The sequence below is a fragment of the Phyllobates terribilis genome, unplaced genomic scaffold (genome assembly GCF_046119375.1).
Source record: "Phyllobates terribilis strain yellow unplaced genomic scaffold, ASM4611937v1 Scaffold_3__8_contigs__length_932513732, whole genome shotgun sequence".
NCBI lineage: Eukaryota > Metazoa > Chordata > Amphibia > Anura > Dendrobatidae > Phyllobates > Phyllobates terribilis.
In genome coordinates, this window is record NW_027362763.1 from 510,956,183 (window position 1) to 510,973,209 (window position 17,027).

General features: G+C 40.4%; 1 protein-coding gene across 1 annotated transcript in view; it reads right to left on the minus strand.

Annotated features, from left to right (window-relative positions):
- Window positions 1–2,745: 2,745 nt before the first annotated feature.
- Window positions 2,746–17,027, minus strand: part of ECHDC1 (ethylmalonyl-CoA decarboxylase 1) — a 32,045-nt gene continuing 17,763 nt past the window's right edge. The window contains exons 3-6 of the mRNA XM_073673205.1: window positions 15,118–15,260; window positions 14,939–14,991; window positions 9,045–9,125; window positions 2,746–4,844 (exon numbers count right to left, since the gene is read on the minus strand). Of these exons, the coding sequence (XP_073529306.1) occupies window positions 4,442–4,844; window positions 9,045–9,125; window positions 14,939–14,991; window positions 15,118–15,260 (680 nt within the window). The 3' untranslated portion in view covers window positions 2,746–4,441. The remainder of the gene's footprint in view (window positions 4,845–9,044; window positions 9,126–14,938; window positions 14,992–15,117; window positions 15,261–17,027) is intronic.

Sequence of the window (17,027 nt, forward strand, 5' to 3'; positions counted from 1 at the left end):
TTGCCCACACATAGCCCTTCATATAGTATAATGGGCCCCATAGTCCTCCATGTAGTACACTATACCCCATAATCCTCCATACAGTATAATGCACTCCCCAATAGTCCTTCATATAGTATAATCCACCCCATAGTCCTCCATATAGCATAATGCACCCCATAGCCCTCCATATAGTATAATGCACTCCCCATAGTCCTCCATATGGTATAATGCACCCCATAGTACTCCATATAACATAATGCACCCCATAGTCCTCCATATAGTATAATGAACTCCCTATAGTCCTCTATATAGTATAATGTACTCCATATAGTATAATGCACTCCCCATAGTCCTCCATATAGTATAATGCATTCCCCATAGTCCTCCATATAGTACAGTGCATTCCCCATAGCTCTCCATACAGTATAATGCACCTCATAGTTCTCCATATAGTATAATGCATTCCCCATAGTCCTCAGTACAGTATAATGCACCCCATAGTCCTCCATATAAAATAATGCACTCTCCATAGTCCTCCTTATAGTATAATGCCTACCCCATAGTCCTGCGTACAGTATAATGCACCCCATAGTCCTTCATATAGTATAATGCACTTCTCATAGTTCTCCATATAGTTTAATCCGCTCCCTTTAGATCTCCATACAGTATAATGCGCTCCTCATAGTCTTCCATACAGTATAATGCGCTCCCCATAGTCCTCCATAAAGTATTATGGCCACTACAATGTACTCACTGATTAAAACAAAATACAATACTCACCTCTCCTCCTCGTGTAGTGACATCATTGCGCCCGCAGCGCTGAGACGTCAGACGCCGAGGGGAAATCATGGGAGAGGGAGCGTTAGCTAACACTCCCTCTTCCATCACTTCTTTCAACTGCATCGGTATCCAGGATGCCGATACAGTTGAACGTACGATGACAAATGGGGGGGCCGGAGCTGGCACCAGGCTGCCCTGGTTTACGGGCCACATAGCAGTCGCGTTGCCTGCCACCATTTGCGGTACTCCACTGTGTAAGAGCTAACTAGAACATTAGTGGTATTAAAATCCACAAAACCACATTGCCGCCTATGCAAATGATCTGTTATTTTTTGCAACCAAACTAAGAATCTCCCTACCTAATCTCATGCTCAAATTTCAGTTATATTCTCAACTTTCTAATTTTAAGATTAATTTTTCAAAGTCGGAAGCTTTAAATGTCAACCTTCAAGCTTCTATACTAAATGACCTAAAGAATTATTTTATTTTCATTTGGTTTCCTCAACTTTACGTCTATCAGCTAACCCTCACCCTATATCAATGTAATTTCCCAGATCTCATTAATTCTACTTAAGCAGATTGTGACAGATGATCTAAAACCACGTTCACGTGGTTCGGCACATGTCACATTTTAAAAATGGAAACGATGAAGGCTAGCACTCAACAAAGTGGAAAGGCACGGTGCTAGTGAAGGGAGCCATTGTTTCCGTCAGTAAAAAAACGTAAAAATCACTGCACACGTAGAGAGTTATGGTATGCTTTAGGTGAAACTTTATTTAAAGGGTGATGCTTGAGGCGACTAGTGGACGTTTCGGCCAACACTGTGGCCTTGATCACAATGTCGCAAGTGGATAGACGCATCCGGGAAAAAAAGAGAAGAATTACCAGTCAAGACGAAGTGAGGGGCAATTCTTAGATAAGGAAACCAATCCGGTAGGATGTGTCTGGGTATAGACACGGATGGAGTATGCCCGTCAGTTAGAAAAGTGCTGGGTTCAGGATGTCCTGGAGCCAAGGACCGCGTCTGCTGGGAAATTATAAGTGGTGGACAGAAAAATATAGTCTGGTGCCGTGCTGAAGTTGGCTCGGTCCTGTGTGCCACGTGTATGGGATATATTTTGCGAGATAGTGTAGGAGGCGATAATGGCCAGCCCCATAGATTAAGATCTCGGCAGGTGCGGTGCTCCAGAGGATTCGAGGTTTCGGTGGAGGATGCTGTAGGCAAGCCTGTCAGGGCCTACAGCATCCTCCACCGGAACCTCCAATGACAGGTTCAGAACATTTAAGGGATCACGTTTAAATCCACACGGATCCCTGTACAGGCTTCTCTGGAGCACCGCATCGCAAAATATATCCCATACACGTGGCACACAGGACCGAGCCAACTTCAGCACGGCACCAGACTATATTTTTCTGTCCGCCACTTATAATTTCCCAGCAGACGCGGTCCTTGGCTCCAGGACACCCTGAACCCAGCACTTTTCTAACTGACGGGCATACTCCATCCATGTCTATACCCAGACACCTCCTACCGGATTGGTTTCCTTATCTAAGAATAGCCCCTCACTTCTTTTTGACTGGTAATTCTTCTCCTTTTTTCCCAGATGCGTCTATCCACTTGCGACATTGTGATCAAGGCCACAGTGTTGGCCGAAACGTCCGCAGTGATTTTTACGTTTTTTTAAAGATTTTAAAAATGAACGTCCTCTCGAGAATCCTCTACCTTCTGCAAGTGCTTCCCATCAAAATCCTTTCAGTCTTCTTCAAAAGTATTATCAAGATTCAAAACGCCTTTATTTGTGTGAAAAAGACAGCTAGACTTAAACATTCAATTCTCTGCAGACTAAAAGATGGAGGTAGCAGAGGTCTTCTCGATATTAAGTCCTATCATCTGGCAAGTCATCTTTCTCAAATAGTTGACTGGTGTAGAAACAGACAAACTAAAGCGTGGGTACAAACAGAGCAAAGCTTCAGCCCCTTTCTATTAGATACCTTACCATGAGCCGCCTCTTCCACACTAATCTACTGAAAGCACACCCTACTATTGGCCCTACTCTCAGCTCCTGTTGTAATACTGCCGTCCATGCAGTTGCGTTTCCTCAGTACTCGATTTTAACCTCAAATCATCCTATGTTTGAACCTAGTTTTTTCTGACCCGGTCTTTAAGTCGTGGATTACTGCTGCAGTGGATTGTGTTGGAAGTTTTCGTGTCAGTGGTGACTGGCCCACCTTTGAACAACTATATACGTTAACTGAAGTGATTCCGCTAGGGCACTGCAGATACATGCAACTAGAACATTTTCTGGATAAACTCACTCCTAAATATATTTTTTTGCAAACTAAGATGCAATTTGAAATGACCTGTCTTGGCTAACATCCATTTAGACACATTCTTTCCAGGGCTTATTCCATGTTGATCTCCACCATGGACCAATTCCCTCCCAATTTATTTTAAAATGGGAGGAAGACTTAAACATTAATCTCACTTCCAAACAAAGAGCTTGAATCTTCTCTCTCACGCATAAAGCTTCTATTAGCTCTAGATTTCAGGAGGCTACTATCCCGTTGGTATAGAGTTCCTACTTGTCTACGCGCTCTTTTTCTCATATCTGATCCTACACGCTGGAGGTGTGGTGAGGCAGAAGGGTCATTCTTTCACATCTTCTGGACTTGTAAAATACTCCTCACATTTTGGCCAGGAGTTAAGGTAATCATATGAAACATCGCAGGATTTACTGAAGAGTTGGGTCCGGATCTGTTCTTGCTTCATATCTGTGAGATTCCTGTTGCTTCGTATAAACGTTCTTCATTAAAATTCCTGATAATGGCTGCTCGTGTCTGTATTCCATTACTGTGAGAAAAAACGCTTGTTTTCCTACATCACTCTGGCTGGCGAAGGTTAACAATATTATGTATATGGAAGATTTACCCTCTTCCATCCATGGTATGTTCACAAAATTTCAAAACACCTGGTTTTCCTGGATGAAATTTCAACAGGCTACTGAGTACCTTGACATCTTGTAATATCTTTTGGGAAGATTTATTTACATGAACCCTCTTCCTCTGAGCCTGTGACTTTACAGTTCTATCCCATCCCTCCCCCTTTTTTTTAGTTTTATTTCCTCTCCCTCCTCCTTCCCCTTCCCTCCTTCTTCTATTGCATCCTTCTGCTCCCTCAGCTTCCCCCTCTCCCCTTGCTTCCCCAAAAAAAATTCTAAAAATCTCAGGCTGGCCATCTGATTACACATTTGTTGATGAATACCTTTTTCTTTTGTTTATTTCTTTTTTTCACAATAACAATTTTGTACTCTATTTTTCTGTATTATATTGTTTTGCCATACTTGGATGTTTCATTACTGATGTCGATGTTTTGCTTCCGTGCCTTCTTCTTTTAAATAATTAGAAAAAAAAAAGAAGTTGTCATAAGATCTCCTGTAGGTGTAATGTCCAAATACTTTGGTCCATGCAATGTATATTTATGTATAAATAATCTTTTAAGCGTTTTACACTTACATGTTTAGGTCATATTATGTCAATGATTTTTTATTAGAATAATGTCCCTTTCATCCAAAAAGCAAAATGATTTTAGCACTAAATGAAGTATAAATATTTGCACTTGATACGAAACATGTGCAGTACATAGTGGATTGTAACTGCACTCGATGCTGGACTTTGTGCATTAATTGGGTTTGAATACTTTCGACAAGGCCTGTAAATGATTGGGTCCACCCCACAATGTTGCAAATATGTCCTTTTCCTTCCTCAGTGCATCTTCAAATAACTGTTCTCTGCTAGAGGCAACTAGCCTTTTAATTGCCCTGATTACATCGGCTGGTCCTTTAGTATATGGCCGTATCCATGTATGGGCTTCTTCCAAAGCTCTGTCTGCAGAAGAAGATAATATGTCATCAGTCAGTCCAATGCTTAAAGCATATTGAGGGTGAATCTTGAGAGCACCACTTAATAATTTAAGAGCTGGTCTACTTCCAACAAGCTGAATTAATCTTGATGCTCCTCCCCAGCCGGGAATTATTCCCATATGCTTATGGACGAATTGTATTTCACTCCTTTCAGTCATCAACCTGCAAAAAGGAAAATACAAAAAAATTCTTTATCGGCCTTTATCGGATACATGTCATCAATAAAAAAATAAAAAATAAAGTTGTGGCTCAATATATTAACGCCAAAAGTCCATTATTTATTTATTTATAAAAAGGGACTATACTGCGCACAAAGTAAAGGAACATAAACTATATTGATAATCGAGATGACCGCATCCGTAGAAACCCATACTATAAATGTATCAACATTTATCTTAAAAATAACTAAAACTAAAGAACCGCTGTTTTTTGTTCATCTTGCCTCTAAAAAAGTATTTGCTGCAGTGCAAAGTTGATTCCTAAATTAAAAGTAGTAGCGCAACATGGTGTTCTATCTAAGTGAGGGGAGAAGCAGGAAACAATTGTTTATTTTTTACTTGAATGCATGTATTTTGGGCTACAACAAATTTTTGGAATTGGGGTTCATTAAACATTTTGCACAGCTTGCCTTCTATAACTTTGTGTCTTTTCATCTGCCTATTGCTGGCTGTAAAATGAGTTAAAGGGCATCTGTCTGTAGGATCAACCCTTTTAAACCATCTTTATGGGCACGCCGGTCATAGGAAACTGAATAAAATGATACCTTAATATCTGCGATTCGATGCCTTATTCCCAAGATATCAACATTTTACCTATATCTAAATGAGCTGTTAAAGGGAATCCGTCACCAGTTTTTTGCTATGTAATCTGAAGACAGCAGGAGATAGAGTCTGAAACACAGAATTCAGGGATGTCACTTGCCAAAGTGAGTGCTGTTGTTTGCTAACTGTAAAGGATTTATCGCTAAGAGATTTACATTGCCGGACTCCTCACTGTCTATAGACTTTGTACACAGAGAGCCTGGTGTGGGCGGGGTTAGCTTCATCAGCTCTGCTTCATTTCAAATCTAAAAGCTCTGATTGTGTCGGAACGACTGCACCCAGTAAACTAAGTGATACATCGTTGGATTCAGCTTCTCATTGCCTACATTACGCTGCTCCCAGATGAGCAAAAACCTGCTGACAGATTCCCTTTAAGATCTATGGGCAGGACAGTGACTGACTGGAGTAGCATTTCTGGATTGGTGCACGCCACAAAGAAGATGCACTGAATTGATGAATCAGTCCCAATTTGTACATGTTCCCTAACTAAGTCAGAGAAGCGAGGTATTAAAACATTTTCTTAGCCCCATGTCATATGAAAACTAATGGGAAAAAATATTGTACATTATAAGGTAAACTGGTTCCACCCTTTTAAATGATAAAATACTAACTCACACATGCAACTTAAATGACATTGAAAGAAGCAGAGTAAATCAATTTCAGGCTCATGTGCATGATGGCATAGTTATCTGAGCACCTGATGATTTTGACACACTCTTTGCTTCATTAACCATAATTAATTCTGGGCGTCAATGTATAATGGCTGATGTATTGACTGCCTTGATGAAATTACACTATGAAGAACAAATAGAACATTATTTGTGCCGGCACAATCATGCAGCACAAAAGCTTCACTTATAGGCGACAGGAAACAAATCATATCATTAGCATTCAGGATTATATAACTAAATAGGCAATTTGCAAATCAGTTTACATGCCGGCATAGCAGAGAGGTGGGTTTGCAATTTAGGGTAGACCAGCCACTGAACAATAGCATGTGAATTGCATGCTGGAAAATGAGGGATAGGGAATCCAGCACCTGTAGTGCTGGCAGAATGTTGATTTAAGAGGAACCATTTGTTCAAAAAGAGTGGATGGCAAATTACAAATCATCAGAATTGGGACAGTTTCTGGATATACTAGATTTGTTTGTGCACCAAAAACGGCTTTACCTTGTGTTGGATGAATGCAGCAAGACTACAGTTATGTGAAAAAGTTTGGGCACCCCTATTAATCTTAAGCTTATTGTTTTATAAAAATTGGTGTTTTTGCAACAGCTATTTCAGTTTGATATATGTAATAACTGTTGGACACAGTAATGTTTCTGCCTTGAAATGAGGTTTATTGTACTAACAGAAAATGTGCAATCTGCATTCAAACAAAATTTGACAGGTGCATAAGTATGGGCACCTCACCAGAAAAGTGAGATTAATATTTAGTAGATCCTCCTTTTGCAAAAATAACAGCCTCTAGTCGCTTCCTGTAGCTTTTAATGAGTTCCTGGATCCTGGATGAAGGTATTTTTGACCATTCCTCTTTACAAAACAATTCCAGTTCAGTTAAGTTTGATGGTCGCCGAGCATGGACAGCCCTCTTCAAATGATCCCACAGATGTTCAATGATATTCAGGTCTGGGGACTGGGATGGCCATTCCAGAACATTGTAATTGTTCCTCTGCATGAATGCCTGAGTAGATTTGGAGCGGTATTTTGGATCATTGTCTTGCTGAAAGATCCATCCCCTGCGTAACTTCAACTTTATCACTGATTCTTGAACATTATTGTCAAGAATCTGCTGATACTGAGTGGAATCCATGCGTCACTCAACTTTAACAAGATTCCCGGTGCCGGCATTGGCCACACAGCCCCAAAGCATGATGGAACCTACACCAAATTTTACTGTGGGTAGCAAGTGTTTTTCTTGGAATGCTGTGTTTTTTTGCCGCCATGCATAATGCCTTTTTGTATGACCAAACAACTCAATCTTGGTTTCATCAGTCCACAGGACCTTCTTCCAAAAATAAATTGGCTTCTCCAAATGTGCTTTTGCATACCTCAGCCGACTCTGTTTGTGGCGTGCTTGCAGAAACGGCTTCTTTCGCATCACTCTCCCATACAGCTTCTCCTTGTGCAAAGTGCGTTGTATAGTTGACCGATGCACAGTGACACCATCTGCAGCAAGTTGATGCTGCAGCTCTCTGGAGGTGGTCTGAGGATTGTCCTTGACTGATCTCACCATTCTTCTTCTCTGCCTTTCTGATGTTTTTCTTGGCCTGCCACTTCTGGCCTTAACAAGAACTGTCCCTGTGTTCTTCCATTTCCTTACTATGTTCCTCACAGTGGAAACTGACAGGTTAAATCTCTGAGACAGCTTTTTGTATCCTTCCCCTGAACAACTATGTTGAATAATCTTTGTTTTCAGATCATTTGACAGTTGTTTTGAGGAGCCCATGATGCCACTCTTCAGAGGAGATTCAAACAGGAGAACAACTTGCAAGTGGCCACTTTAAGTAGCTTTTCTCATGATTGCATACACCTGGCTATGAAGTTCAAAGCTCAATGAGGTTACAAAACTAAAAAAGTGCTTTAGTGAGTCAGTAAAAAGTAGGTAGGAATATTTAAAACAAGAAAATGATAAGGGTGCCCATACTTATGCACCTGTCAAATTTTGTTTGAATGCAGATTGCACATTTTCTGTTAGTACAATAAACCTCATTTCAAGGCAGAAACATTACTTTGTCCAACAGTTATTACATATATCAAACTGAAATAGCTGTTGCAAAAACACCAATTTTTATAAAACATTAAGCTTAAGATTAATAGGGGTGCCCAAACTTTTTCATATTACTGTATGCTTTTCTAAAGGTTTGATATGAAAAGACAGGTAAGCTTTAAAGAGAATCTGTAATGTCAAAAAACGCTATCAACCTACAGATATGAGCTGGCTGTCAGTCCGTGCCGGGGCGCGGTTACAGCCACGGCTGACTGTATATTGAGCGGTGACTGCAGCTGCGTTAGCCACACCTCTATGACTGAAAGCTAAAGGCAGCCGAGAGGACGCCATTAACCTGCAGATTAACCCCATATCTGCATGTTACCAGCATTTGGAAACATAAAGGGTTCAATTTAAAGAAACTATTATATATATATATATATATATATATATATATATATATATATATATATAACTATTATACCTTATAATAGCAATCGCAATATATAAAAATCTAAAGAGGCTTACTTTGGTTTTAGAGAAAAGGAAAGTACATCCAGCACTGCGTCCTCGTCAAAAAAAATCTTCTTTATTGCAAATCCATAAAAACTCCAGACATCGAGTAATCGCAACTTTGGTTTTACCTGATAGCGGGGTCACATCACCCTAAGTCAACTAATCAAAAGAGCCGCCGCGGATGTCGTCAGGTAAGGGGCGATTCTCCTGCTCCCGTCTAAAGACCACTGCTGTGACCAATGGATGGAGTCGTGCAAATCGATTCTCACCAACACAGTAAATAGAGCAATAAATAGCTTTAAGATGAACATACCTGAAATCACATGCTGTACTCATCTCCGCTCCTCCCCCAATTGCTTTTCCTTGAACAAGGGCTACACTAATGATTGGCAACCTTAAATACAATAATCATTAAATAAATATGTGCGCCACTTTACACCTGAGCTCAGATTATTCATAACGAGGGATACAGAACTCTATTACGCATTTCCCATGTGAGTTTATGTCATAAGTAAAATATGTATATTTACTTTTACATATGAAAGTGGACATTGGAAATTCTATATGCACAGTATTTATTTCACCTTTTTAGGCTTAAAGCTTTGTGGCTGCCCCGGTGCAGAGGAGCATCTCCGATCTCTGCATAACATGAAACAGATTGATGGTTAATGGCCATGGAGTAAAGTGATGTGCAGCTGCAAAGCCATTAACCGTCAAACTGCTTTTAGGTGCAATTAGTTTGAAAGACACTCCAATCAGCATGTCGGCACAGTCTTTACTGCATTCTGGTTGCAATTCGTCTGTGGTTGTGGCCATATCAATTGGACTTAAAGCGGTATTCCCATCTCCATGATCCTATCCCAATATTTAGTAGGTGTAATAATAATATTAGCAAATACCTCCAATTAGAAATGTATAGTTCTTCTGATTAGCTATGTCACTTTCCCCATGTGCAGGGCATTGCAGTAGCTTAGTTAGCCATGGTTACGACCACTAACACCTAACTGTCACTATATAAGTGGTCGTAACCATGGATACCTAAGCTACTGCAATGCCCTGCACATGGGGAAAGTGACATAGCTAATCAGAAGAACTATACTGCCTTTCTAATTGGAGATAGTTGCTAATATAATTATTATTATTATACCTACTACATATTGGGATAGGATCTTGGAGATGGGAATACCCCTTTAACCTAAAGGCAGGTTCACACGAGCCAGATATGCTGTGCATGAGAGTCAGACATTGTGGAAAAAAATGTTTGTTGGTGATTATCAAATATGCTCCATGCTCCATCATATTGTGGAAAGCTGACAGGTTTTGTGGCAGAAAACTTTTCCATTACGAAGATTAAAATCGGCTGCCAAATCCATACTAGCAAAATTGTAGATGTGAGTTTATCTGCCCTGCATGAATATACCCTAAGATTTGTACGACAGGGAAATATATGGTGTTACTACACAGCAAATAAGGCAATACTGTTCTATAGCCCAAGTTTGAGAAAATAAACACAGTCATGGAAAAATGTATATATACTTAATGGCTACAATTATCATCAAGAATTTTCATTGATATAAATACCATTTATTACACTTAAAAACCTTGCAGTTTTGGTAAAGAGACAAATGCGCATACTAAGGGAACGTGCACATGCACATATTCTGCTCTGAAAACTGCTTAAAAAAAAGCACTAACTCTTAAAAAAAGTCAGCAGGAAAGCTCATGAGATGCCGAAGCATCTTTTAGAGCATTTTGCCATCATTTTGCTTGTACTGTCAGCAATTTATTAATTGTTTATAGGAGTAGGAATGCACAACAGGAAAACGTAAAAAAAAAAAAAAAAGAAGCCACAAAAAATGCTAACAAAATGGACTCAAAATAAAAAAGTTATGGTGGTCAAAAACATAAAAATGCTCAGAAAATAACCAAAAAAATTCTTTAGGAAGAAAAAAAAAAAAAAGTTGGCGTTTCCTAAAACATTTAACACGTGTTTTGTTAGATGCTGCTTCCTCACATGCCCCTGGAAGCAGAATCTAGCGAAACACGTGTCGGGGCTGCACTTTGACACGGAGGGACGCACGACCCCGGGATACAGTATGGGTGAGCAATAATTTACATTTAGGAACTGGTGAGTACTTTAGAGAGGGATATAGGGAAGGATTCTTCTACCCTTGTTATATCCCTTGTCATAATACTGGGACCCAATTTTGCTACTTTGCACAAGGACCCTTAACTGTACCATATGCACTTTATCTTCCCTCCGTTGCCTTCGTGTTATTCTTTTCCCCTACCTTGTATAAGCTGTCCACAATGTAACCGAATAATAAACGGAATTGCATTTTGAGCACTAGCATGGACATTCTTGGTGTTCTTATTTGGGCCATTATGTACAGTCATGGCCAAAAGTATTGAGAATGAGACAAATAGTAATTTTTCCAAAGTTTACTGCTTCATTTTTTGTAATGGCAATTTGCATATACTCCTGAATGTCAAAGAGTGATCAGCTTAACAGCAATTACTGTACTTGCAAAGTCAATATTTGCCCAGAAAATGAACTTTAACCCCCAAAACACATTTCAACATCATTGCAGTCCTGCCTTAAAAGGAGCAGCTAACATCGTTTTAGTGATTGATCCATTAACACAGGTGTGGGTGTTGATGAGGACAGGGCTGGCGATCAATCAGTCATGATTAAGTAAGAATGACATCACTGGACACTTTAAAAGGAGGCTGGTTCTTGGTATCATTGTTTCTCTTCAGTTAACCATGGTTATCTCTAAAGAAACACGTGCAGCCATCATTGCACTGCACAAAAATGGCCTAACAGGGAAGAGTATCGCAGCTACAAAGATTGCACCTCAGTCAACAATCTATCGCATCATCAAGAACTTCAAGGAGAGAGCTTCCATTGTTGTCAAAAAGGCTCCAGGGCGCCCAAGAAAGACCAGCAAGCGCCAGGACCGTATCTAAAAACTGTTTCAGCTGCGGGATGGGACTGCCAGCAGTGCCGAGCTTGCTCAGGAATGGCAGCAGGCTGGTGTGAGTGCTTCTGCACGCACTGTGAGGCGGAGACTCTTTGAGCAAGGGCTGGTTTCAAGGAGGGCAGCAAAGAAGCCACTTCTCTCCAGAAAAAACATCAGGGACCGACTGATATTCTGCCAAAGGTACAGGGAGTGGACTGCTGAGGACTGGGGCAAAGTCATTTTCTCTGATGAATCCCCTTTTCGATTGTTTGGGACATCTGGAAAACAGCTTATTCGAAGAAGAAGAGGTGAGCGCTACCACCAGTCTTGTCTCATGCCAACTGTAAAGCATCCTGAAACCATTCATGTGTGGGGTTGCTTCTCAGCCAAGGGAATTGGCTCACTCACAGTCTTGCCTAAAAACACAGCCATGAATAAAGAATGGTACCAGAATGTCCTCCAAGAGCAACTTCTCCCAACCGTCCAAGAGCAGTTTGGCGCCCAAAAATGCCTTTTCCAGCATGATGGAGCACCTTGCCATAAAGCAAAGGTGATAACTAAATGGCTCATGGAACAAAACATAGAGATTTTGGGTCCATGGCCTGGAAACTCCCCAGATCTTAATCCCATTGAGAACTTGTGGTCAATCATCAAGAGACGGGTGGACAAACAAAAACCAACAAATTCTGGCAAAATGCAAGCATTGATTATGCAAGAATGGACTGCTATCAGTCAGGATTTGGTCCAAAAGTTGATTGAGAGCATGCCAGGGAGAATTACAGAGGTCTTGAAGAAGGGGCAACACTGCAAATATTGACTTGCTGCATTAACTCATTCTAACTGTCAATATAACCTATTGGTACTCATAATATGATTGCAATTATATTTCTGTATGTGATATAAACATCAGACAAACACTAATAAAAACCAGAGGCCAGCAGATCATGTGAAAATATAATTTTGGTGTCATTCTCAAAACTTTTGGCCATGACTGTACTCATTATTTTTTGGTTTAAATTTGTATCTGGAGTAGAAGGCCCTTCCTTAACTATGTTGATGTCCTGGTTGTGTCCTTTTATTTATTATAGTCTTATATCTTATGCTACTTTCTCCTCCTGCGCTTATTAATTTTCAAAATTCTCATTTTACGGGTAAAATCTGTATTCGATGAAGACATATTATTACATTACGGAGATAGGAGATGGCAGCTGATAAGAATCTATGTAGAGGGAAGGAGGGAGGAGCTTGCTTCTAGCTCCTCCCTCTCTTCTACATAGGAGATGGCAGCTGATAAGAATCTATGTAGAGGGGAGGAGGGAGGAGCTTGCTTCTAACTCCTCCCTCTCTTCTACATAGGAGATGGCAGTTTGTGCTTATAATATTCAATCTCCGTAATGTAATAATTTGTTTTCATTGAATACAGATTTTATCCGTGAATTGAGGATTTTGAAAATGAAAGATCAGCACAGAAAAAGATTTCTCTGCTAAGATACATTACAAAGTTTCCTATTTTCATGTGTACTAATGATTTATTAAATACAAATTAAAGTGATGGTTACTCATCAAGACTACAGTGAAGGGAATTATCATTTAGTACATAACTTTCAGTGATGCTGATTGGTGGGGATTCACTAAGCTATAGGGCTTTCCTTACAATACACTGACCAGTCTACCACCTCAGTGCTGTATAGTGTGAACTCCATGCTCCCACTGGATTAACCCCCTAATTGAATCTTACTTAAAGGGAGTCTGCCAGCAGTTTTACTGACAGTGCTATATTAAGACTTTTAAGAGCAAGATATGTACTCTTTGGGTGATGGTCATGCAAGTTGCATGTCCTAAGAACCATGAGCCCATCCATGCTGATCTGAGTGATCGCTCTGATGGTCTCCTTATTAAATGCTAATGCTATCTTTCAGAGCAGAGGCATGTGGCCAGTGAACATTCAGTGTGGCGTGCAGTGACCAGGGCAGACACCGCCTCCAGGGCATCTGTGATGTAGCATTGGATGCATTAAAACATAGAGTGCACTCACCTTCCTCTTTATAGCAATGTCAGCAGTGTGAGTGTAATAGTGGGGAAGGGCGAAGCCTTCCCTTGGCACTGAGATAGTTAAAAGAAGTGTTCCTGTAGTCTGAACTGTTGGTAGGCCAAGCTAAGAGGTTAGCTTCAGTGGTCCAGTCAGCAGAGTAAAGGAGGAACTTAGTGCCCTGATCAAGCCTTGAGTGATATAGAGCTTGTTCCTAGCATAATTCCTTGTGGGCTGCAGTACCTGTAAACAGCCACAAGATGCCACTGTCCTGGGTGCAGATGTCAGGTTGAGTCTGCTAGCAGTGTTACAGACAGTGATGAGTTAATGCTGTATGATGACAGCTCACTGAGGGTGGGCACATTAGGAAAATCTCTGTTTAGTTTCCAGAATCAGGAAGTGATTCTTCATTAAGAGATAGGACAGTGAACCATACGGGCAGCCTGAATATATATTGGCTGCTATGGTAGACGGGAGCTCCAAACCCTCAGACAGTGGGATCGCCAGTGTGAAAGTCTCCCTACGCAAGAGCAAGAGTCCTGTTAGCCAGCCGGAGAAACTCATCAAAGGTAGTGAGGACCCGGGGCACTTCTAGTCTGCAGGAAGCAGTTGAAGATAAATAGGACTCCAGGCTAAGACGTGGGGGAGAGATATCGGATCCAGATCACTGTTGGTATTGCAGAAGAGTCTCTTGGGCTAGAGATTAGAGTCACAGAGATGCTTCACTTAAAGAGGCAACCAGGGCTGAAGGAGTTGCCAGCGCCTGTGAGAGAGATGATAACCTGTCGGGCCTTATCCATTATATCTGCCTGTAAATATTGTACATATTCCTCTTCCCCAAGTAAAGTTCAAGTTCTGGTTAAGAACCTCGTGTCCTCTGAATTTACTGCTGCCCTGGTCCCAGAAGAGAAATGCCTGGAGACAGCCGCGATCGGATGGTTTGAAGTAAGTGGAGAGCACTACATACACAGCCACACATCAGAGGGAGGACACGAATTGTCTGTAGGGTGCCAGAGCGAGAGGGGGCTACAGCTCGCCCATGACTACCTCGCTGGGGCACCTTACATGAGGTCAAACATGCTGACAGAGTTCCTTTATAATGTGCATATGGCTCAAGACTGATTCAGCAAAAGGCAAGACATGTATATGCCTCATTATAGATGTGTACATCATAACAATTCTACTAATATCAGACTAATACAAGGAGGAAAGTACCTTTGCAACCTTGTCAGTGTCTTCTGCATATACATACACATCATCAGCCCATCCTGTGGATACAGAAAATCATTATGGCTTCAGAAATAAGTGAGGCTACTGAAAGAATGAGTATTCTAGTAAAAAAAATGAGCAATAACAATGAATTCTCAAAGACACTTTATTAATACAGACATTACCTCTGGACTTGACATGGCATTAACGGCATTCAAGTCTGCACCAGAACAGAATGTGTCCTCCGCACCATAAAGGATGAGAGCTTTCCCTTCATTCCAGTTTTCCAGATCACTAATCCATTCCTCCAATTCTATCATCATTGTTCCTGAGATACAGAGTAAGAAGTTACTAGATTATTCAAATCCATCTGTTGGCACTCCAAAAAACTGTACAAAAAATACTAATGTGAAAAACATATACAGTCCTGTTCATTGTTATTGGCACCCATGAAGTTTAAGTACATAATGTGGAATATCTACTGAAAAAAATGAATCAAGTGAAACAATTTTTTTGTATAGAGCACGCGTGTTAAATACAAAAGAGCAAATGATAAACAATGATTTAAAACAAAAAAACAATGGGAGGGAAAAATAGAAAAACCTAAAACTTGCTGTGTCACTGGTTTTGGCACCCTTTACATTAATTTAGTATGGAAACACATTTTGACTCGCCTGTGGTAAATCACAAAAGAGATTCTCCTGTGATTAATTGTCGATGCCCATGTGACATGAATTAGCCAATGAATGATGAATTCACTATTTTAAAAAGCCACGATGTTAGGCCCTTTTCCTTTGTCACAATGGTGAAGACAAAGGAGCTGTCTGAGGACATCAGAACTGCTATTAGCAAACAAAAGACTTACAAAGGGTATAAGGCCGTCTCCAAAGACCTTGGTATCTCAGTTTCAACAGTGTGCAATGTTATTAAGAAGTTGCCAAGCATGGAGCTATCAAGAACCTCCCTGGATGAGGGGGAAAGAGGAAAATTGACAAGAGATGTCTTCGAAGGTTGGTGCGAATGGCGAAAAAAACTCCACATCAAACATCCAAAGACCTGAAGACCAACCTGGAACAGTCTGGGGTCATGGTTTCAACAAGTACCATATACCGCACACTAAACCTAGCAGAGCTTTATGAGCGAAGGCCAAGGAAGAAACCATTGCTGAAGAAAAGACATAAAAAGGAATGACTGATCTTTGCCAAAGATGAAAATGTTCTGTGGACAGATGAAACAAAAATAGAACTTTTTGGCAATGCAAAGGAACAGTTTGTTTACAGATGGCACAATGAAGCTTATAAGGAAAAGAACACCTTACCGACAGTTAAGCATGGTGGAGGATCCATAATGCTGTGGGGTTTCTTTGCTGCATCAGGTACTGGAGGCTTTCACCGTATCACAGGAATCATGAAATCAGAGAATTATCAAGAGATTTTAGAGCGAAATGTCCTACCCAGTGTAAGAAAACGTAGTTTGAATTGAAGATCATGGGTCCTCCAGCAAGACAATGACCCAAAGCACACATTCAAAAGTACACAGGAATGGTTGAAAAAGAAAAAATGGACAACAATGAGTCCTGACCTCAATCCCATTGAAAATCTTTGGGGTGAGCTGAAATCTGTCATTGGGAAAAAGAACCCTGTAAATATTCAAGAGCTTAAACAAACTGCAAAGGAAGAGTGGGAGAAAATTCCAGCTGAGAAGTGCAAGAAGCTTAGAGATAGCTACAAGAAACATTTGGAGACTGTCAGCAATGCCGAGGGGTGTACAACCAAGTATTAATTAGCAGGGCCTTTATTGCTGCACATGCTGTTTATTTTGTTTCTTCTTTGAAATTGCAACATGGAAGCTGAAAAACAATGTTTTATTGTTGTATTACTTTGAACCACTAATTAAAAAATCCTGAGGATATAATTTTGGTACATTTCCATTTATTTCTGAAGATATTGTACAGTCTATGAAAAAAAAATGAAGGGGTACCAATAATAGTGACCAGCACTGTATAATTCAAAATATACAACACAATTTCTAGGTATGGCACATTGAAGGGTAGTTACAATTGTTTCCTTCACCTCTAGTACAAAAATCTGGTGTC